The sequence below is a fragment of the Salvelinus alpinus genome, chromosome 11 (assembly GCF_045679555.1).
Source record: "Salvelinus alpinus chromosome 11, SLU_Salpinus.1, whole genome shotgun sequence".
Lineage (NCBI taxonomy): Eukaryota > Metazoa > Chordata > Actinopteri > Salmoniformes > Salmonidae > Salvelinus > Salvelinus alpinus.
In genome coordinates this window covers 52,681,934-52,689,618 of record NC_092096.1, presented here as the reverse complement: position 1 = coordinate 52,689,618, position 7,685 = coordinate 52,681,934, and the positions used below count along the sequence as shown (strand labels likewise).

At 40.7% G+C, this 7,685-nt stretch overlaps 1 protein-coding gene across 1 annotated transcript; it reads right to left on the bottom strand.

Moving 5' to 3' along the window:
* Positions 1 to 314: 314 nt before the first annotated feature.
* Positions 315 to 7,172, bottom strand: LOC139534370 (SLAM family member 8-like). The gene is made up of 7 exons (XM_071333469.1): positions 5,711 to 7,172; positions 4,330 to 4,638; positions 3,899 to 4,168; positions 2,953 to 3,060; positions 2,669 to 2,727; positions 2,507 to 2,584; positions 315 to 2,377 (listed from the first exon to the last, which is right to left on the bottom strand). Exons 1-7 carry the CDS (start codon positions 5,781 to 5,783, stop codon positions 2,303 to 2,305), a joined length of 972 nt encoding a protein of 323 aa, XP_071189570.1. The 5' UTR covers positions 5,784 to 7,172; the 3' UTR covers positions 315 to 2,302.
* Positions 7,173 to 7,685: the final 513 nt, after the last annotated feature.

Below are 7,685 nucleotides of genomic sequence, written 5' to 3'. Positions count from 1 at the left end.
AAAATGGATGCACTGAACCTTTAATAAAAAAAGTAATGTAAGCCTGAATCTCTTGAAAACAAAAGTTTCTAATGCATGCATGCACGCATCCGCACGCACACACACACACACACACACACACACACACACACACACACACACACACACACACACACACACACACACACACACACACACACACACACACACACACACACACACACACACACACACACACACACACACACACACACACACACACACACACACACACACACACACACACAGCATCAGTGGTGTATAGGTGAGGACGGAGTCAAGCACAGGAAACAGGAAACAAAAATAACGTATTTTACTCTGGAAAAATAAACAGTACAATAAATCCACGTAGGGATAACAAATCCTAACACACAGACTAACACAAAACAGGAACAATCACGCACAAAACATAATGAGAACCAGAGGGTTAAATAGGGAAATAATAATAACGTAATGGGAACCAGGTGTGTACAATCAAGACATAACAAATGGAAAAAGAAATGTGGATCGGTGGCAGCTAGAAAGCCGGTGACCGACTTGCCAAAACTATAGTTTGTTAACAAGAAATTTGTGGAGTGGTTGAAAAACAAGTTTTAATGACTCCAACATAAGTGTGTGTAAACTTCTGACTTTAACTGTATACAGTACCAGTCAAAAGTTTGGACACACCTACTCATTCAAGGGTTTTTCTTTATTTGTACTATTTTTCACATTGTAGAATACTAGTGTAGACATCAAAACTATGAAATAACATATATGGAATCAAGAGTAACCAAAAAAGTGTTAAACAAATGAAGAATTCTTTTATATTTTTGTTCAAAGTAGCCACCCTTTGCCTTGATGACAGGTTTGCACACTCTTGGCATTCTCTCAACAACCTTAATGAAGAATGCTTTTCCAACAGTTCCCACATATGAAGCAGTTCCCGCATATGCTAAGCGCTTGTTGGCTGCTTTTCCTTCACTCTGCGGTCCAACTCATCCCAAACCATCTCAATTGGGTTGAGGTTGGGTGATTGTGGAGGCCAGGTCATCTGATCCTTTTAATTGAAATGCGTTCCAGGTGACTACCTCATGAAGCTGGTTGAGAGAATGCCAAGAGTGTGCAAAGCTGTCATCAAGGCAAAGGGTGGCTACTTTGAAGAATCTCAAATATAAAATACATTTTGATTTGTTTAACACTTTTTTGCTTACTACATGATTCCATGTGTTATTTCATGGTTTTCATGTTTTGACTATTATTCTTCAATGTAGAAAATAGTAGAAATAAAGAAAAACCCTTGAATGAGTAGGTGTGTCCAAGATTTTACTGGTACTGTATATATATATATACAACATGGCCAAAAGTATGTGGACACATATGCTATAACAGCATCCACTCTTCTGGGAAGGCTTTCCACTAGATGTTGGAACATTGCTGTGGGCACTTGCTTCCATTCAGCCACGAGCATTAATGAGGTCAGGCACTGATGTTGGGCAATTAGGCCTGGCTCGCAGTCAGCGTTCCAATTCATCCCAACGGTGTTCATTGGGGTTGAGGTCAGGGCTCTGTGCAGGCCAGTCAAGTTCTTCAACACCGATCTCAACAAGCCATTTCTGTATGCACCTCCCTTTGTGCACGACGGCATTAATGCTGAAACAGAAAAGGGTGGCAGCGTAGCCTAGTCTAGAGCGTTGGACTAGTAACCGAATGGTTGCAAGATCGAATCCCTGAGCTGACAAGGTAAAAATCGGTCGTTCTGCCCCTGAACAGGCAGTTAACCCACTGTTCCTAGGCCGTCATTGAAAATAAGAATGTGTTCTTAACTGACTTGCCTAGTTAAATAAAGGTACAAATAAAAACTGTTGCCACAAAGTTGGAAGCATAGAATCTTCTAGCATGTCATTGTATTCTGTAGTGTTAAGATTTCCCTTGACTGAAACTAAGGGGCCTAGCGTGAACCATGAAAAACAGCCCCAAACATGACAGTGCCACGATTAAAGTCACTGAGCTCTTCAGTACTGCCATTCTCCTGCCAATGTTTGTCTGTGGAGATTGGCTGAAATAGCTGAATCCACACATTTTAATAGGTGTCCACATACTTGTAAATATATACAATTGTATATATGAGATCAACAAAAGGGGGAAGATTACAATCATGAGAAAGTAAACAAATAGTGTAGGGCGTGATGAAATTTAACAGTAACATTAGGCCTATCTACAGAATATACACGTGTAAGATACAGAGGATGCAGAGGGTTCTATATCTATGGAAGGCACAGCCTATGACCACATCCTGTTCAGCTCACAGTACTTCCTGGAAATGAGAAGGGTGGGCTTCCCGGCGTCCAAACGTGATCTTGTCATACAGAGTCTGCGGCTACATGTGACAGACAGTCAAGAAGAAACTGTTTCAGCATCAAGAAAGGTATAGACTATTCTCAAAGTAGACTACATAGTCTTCCATTCAATCACAGACATTCTACCATTATGACCATTTATATCTTACCTTGTTCAATCTTGGGATAACCAGATCACTGACAGTCTCATAGATGGATATTGGGTTTACCTGACTGTTTGATCTTGTCTGGAATCAAAATACAGCCCATTACAATTCAGTACATACAGCTTCCACACACTCAGATACATAATAACAACAATGCATACTTACATCTCTACTTTTTGTGTTGTCCATAACATCAGCATATATTGTGTTGTCAGTTAGATCTTCTGTGTTTTATAAGAACAAAATATCAACCAATCAGAAACATTTTAAAGAGGGTATCAACAAACATACCCAGGAATGAATAAACAACACTCATAACGGGTTTCACTCTTTTACCAATTTTTTGTAAATCCCTAAATTGAAAACAAAATCATATCAGCTGAAGAATACTTATAGAACCAACAGAAATGTCAATTTAAGTATAGTGGAGGCCCCTAAGCTGTACATACCTGTGTTACTTCGGCCCCTGCAGTAGCACACTGCCACAGCTACAGTGAGGATCAGCACCACAGCGCCTCCCACTGATACTCCGATGTAGATGGTATACCACACCAGTCCTGTCACATATTGTACACCACACATGATTAGGCTATACAATATGATAACGACTACAGGGCTCTATGTCTTATACAGGTAACTGCCAAAATAAAGGAAACCCTTGAGTAAATGACAGATACAAAGTAAAATGAAACCAGGTGCTTCCACACAGGTGTGGTTCCTTAGTTAATTAAGCCATTAACATCCCGTCATGCTTAGGGTCATGAATAAAAATGCCCAGTTGCGGGCCTCCCGAGTGGCGCAGTGGTCCTGTGGTGGGCCGGGCGCAATGCACACCGACACGGTCGCCAGGTGTACGGTGTTTCCTCCGACACATTGGTGTGGCTGGCTTCCGTGTTAAGCGGGCATTGTGTCAAGAAGCAGTGCGGCTTGGCTGGGTTGTGTTTCGGAGGATGCACGGCTCTCGACCTTTGCCTCTCCCGAGTCTGTACGGGAGTTGCAGCGATGGGACAAGACTGTAACTACCAATTGGATACGACAAAATTGGGGAGAAAAAGGGGTAAAATAAATTAAAAATGTGCCCATTATTTTGGCTACCATGACTAGAAGAAGAGATGTCAATGACTTTGAAAGAGGGGTCTCAATGGATTATAGGGGGTTTAAAAGGTGTGTGTGTGTCTCAGTCACCAGGTCTCAACCCAATTGAACACTTATGGGGGATTCTGGAGTGGCGTCTGAGACAGCGTTTTTCACACACCATTTGAAACCCCGAGCCGGAAAGAAGTGTCTGCTAAATGATGTAAACGTAATCAAAAGTATTACATATTCTACTTGACAACATAAGTGTATAAGCACACTGAAAAGTGAATAGAAGGGATTATTATGTTATCTAGGTACCTGGGGTGGTTGTGTCATTACTACACTTTACTGTTGCAGAGGCAGTTTTCCAACTGACCAGGTTGGAGGCGTTGCACTTTACACTGATGTCTCTCTCTGCTGGTGAGAGAGAGAAGTGAATCTGCTGGGTGTCCCCGTACATCTCATTGTCTCTCTCCCAGGTGTAGGTAATGTTGAGGTAGCGGGACACGTTGCACACCAGCCGTACCGTGCAGGAGTGGTTGGCCAAATGCTTGATGTCTGTCTGGATCGCTATCTTCAATATAGGCTCTGAGAGAGAGAGAGAGAGAGAGAGAGAGGGAGAGAGAGAGAGATGTAATCAGTCGTCAACGAGATGTTACCAGAGTGTAAGACAATGGATGGATTATGTCATTAACACTATCGTCATAGAAAAGGAAACAAACTATGTAAAAAAGCTGACAGTGGCCTACCCTGAACCTGCAGAGTGACAGCCTTAGTGGGAATCTGCTTGTCTGTTTCAGCAATAACTAGAAATTCTCCTGAGTCTTGCAGAGTCAGTTTCCTAATTGTTAAACTGAAGTTAAATACATTCATCTCTAGTCTCCCATCGAACTGGGATCCTGGTGAATATACAACTACTTTTGAGTTGAATTCTGCAATAATCTTTCCTCTGTACTTCCACTGCATTGCGGTGACATTGTGCCCCTCTAAGTCTGCAGGCATCTCCACGGATTCCCCTACTGTCTTGTGGAACGATGAGTATGACGAAACACCCACACCTGAAACACAAAAATTGACATTAGCATTCTGACACCAATCAATGGTTACACTTTACATTTCAGTGCACTTACTACTGTGTAATTATTCATGTAAGTACTGTGTAGCAAGTATTGTAATTACTCATTGTTACACTGTAATACTTGTTAGAGTGGGACTGTAATACTTGTGACAGTGTGCCTACATGAATAATTACACAATAATACACTGCAATGCAAAGTCCTACCTAATCAATAATAGATAGTAATTGATTGGATTTATACAGCCCATTTCCAGGTTTCATTTATGCTGTACATGACACTTTGCATATTTTCACTTTATATCTTTATGTATCTGAGTGTGTGGGTCCTTTTTTACTTCATTAAAGTCCACTCCTCCCCCACATTCAGTAGAACAGGATGAGATGACAGGAAAAGAGAAGCAGTGGTGGATCTGATAACCCCTCCTCAGCTCACAAGTACAAATACCACTGTGTTTACTGTGTAATTATTCACCAGAAATACATCATATACTGCATGGGCAACATTATAATTACATATCAGTCTGACGTAATGTTTTATAAACCCTTACACCAAAAAATCCTCTGTCATGAATTAAGACAAAATAAAGTTACAACTCAATGAGGTGTGGTATTTAGGGCATAACTGCAGTTATCCTAGTCCTGCAGAGTATCTTATTATGTAATAAAAACAATAATTTGATAGTCCCATATCGCCTTAAATGTAATGAATGACAGCCTTTAGGCACAGGGGCGTGAGATTTGTTGCGTTCTAGAAGCACTGCAACAACTGCCGATCCAACCACATCATTGGCACTCATTCTAAACTGCAGAATCACTTCATCATGATATGTTGCTAAATATAGGTATTATGTAGGTGTTATCACACAGATATTAAGCAAACGATTCTAAATACCCAACCAATCACTGATGACTAGGCATTCTACAGGCAACACACACCGTTGCAAAGACCAACAAGGAAGTTAGAGAAAGCTAACGGTTTTACTAACTTTGTATGCAATAGATACAAAGCATGAATAGGAGAAAGTATTTTTTATTTTTTTTACAAAACTTACCATAGTGGAGGTTGGAGAGTAGGAGAAGGAGTATTCCCAGGTTGGAGAAGCAGGTGAAGGGACCACCAGACATCTCTTTAAGGTGTTGTACGACTGTTTCCTCTGGCTGTATGTCCTTATCTATCACTGTCACTGGTAGCTAGCAGTTGACTATCCAAAACACAGAGAAGAAAGAGTAGAGAAAGAGCAGAGACCTCCTTTTGACGAGGGCTGCTGTTTTATAAAAAGATTTCCCGTATGAGGCGTGCGTGTTATTTGGGGTTTGGCTCTGTGTTGATCTGTCTGATGGTGGTGGTTTTTGGAGCATGTGTTTCCTAGCTGCTGCTGGTTTTGTGGTTAACGGTCATGGTGTTTCACAGATACCGGTAGCTTTGATACTTTATGAGCTGACCACTCAATGTTGCGGAAAGGAAAAAGGAGGGAGACAGAAAGAGTGAGACGGAAAGAGGAAGAGAGGGGGGGTTAGAGAGAGCGAGTGAGAGAGAGCAAAAATATCATAACAGTGTGTGTGCAGTTTTCATCTAGTCTTCATATACCTGCAGAAGTGTTTGCATGACTTCTTCTGCATGCTCATAGGTCAGTGTGGCTGAGGGAAATGAAACACCTGCCAACTTTCTCGGAAAGTAGTGGGTCCCTGGTTACTGATAAATCCCCTCTTCTACTTGGAATTCAACACAGTAATGGAAATATTCAATGTTGTTTCTGTGTAAATACCACACCTTGGCTCATGAGTCTAACCTTTGCTTACTTGGAAGACCGCTATGCAATCGTAGACATGCATGTCCACAATTCAATATTAAAAAGGAACTCCCGCAGAGTATATGACGTCATGAAATTGAGAAGAACTGTTATTTTCAGGCACACCCTTCCCCCCCAAAATCATTCTGAAACTCGCGGTGGGTCTTCAGCTGATGGGGTAAGGCATTTTAACTTTGTTAATGGGGCCTTAATGTTATATTCTTAAAGATTCAATGGGTATATATAATTAAGTCCAAAAATTGATGTAGAAATAGCAGATTGCCCCTTTAACTCACACATTGTGGAGCCTGAGATCTATACTAGGCTGAAAGGAGATTTGACCAAATTAGGTTGTATGGAAAGGTTGACGATGATGACAATATCCATTTACTGTATGAAAGCACTCATGCCATCTGGTGGATAAAAAAATCGCTTTTTAAAAAAGCACAATGCAAAGATAATGTAAAAGTACAGGCCATTAGAAGAAAACGTGAATAATACTTGTAATATTTTGGAAATTCATGTACAAATATGTCATTCTATCATCTGAATGACAGACATAAAAAAGATCTGAATGACAGACAACAAAACAATACAACTCAATACACAATACAAAGCAGATACAATTACTGTAGCTGCAGATAAGATCCATCATCATTACACCATATAATTCAACAAAGCTGTTACAGTGAAACACAATTAAATCATGCTTAAATACAATATATCTGTTGGTAAAAAAAAATCCTTAATGTACAAGGTGCTATTGTGTGTGTGTGTGTGTGTGTGTGTTTGTGCTTGTGTGTGTGTTTTTGTGTTTGAGTCTGTGTGTGTGTGTGTTTGTGCGTGTACGTTGAGCATGCATAATCCATGTTCCAGGGTTCCTTCTGCTCCTCCTCTGAAGATGTGTCCCTCCATCCCTCCATCCCTCCATCCCTCTATCCTTCCATCTTTAAATCCCTCCATCCCTCCACCCTGGCATCCTTCCATCCCTACATCCATCCCTCCATCATTCCATCCCTCCATCCCTCCATATTTCTATTCAGCCATCCTTTTATCCCTCCATCCCTCAGGTACCTGCAACATGTCACCACATAAAGTTGTTAAAGACATGCAGTCAAATAAACTCTTTAGAATCAAACAAAGATACATATTTTAAATAGATACATTATACTTTGATATCAGAGCATTAGTTCCATATTAGTATCATATTAAGTATCAATAGCATATGGCTATTAGT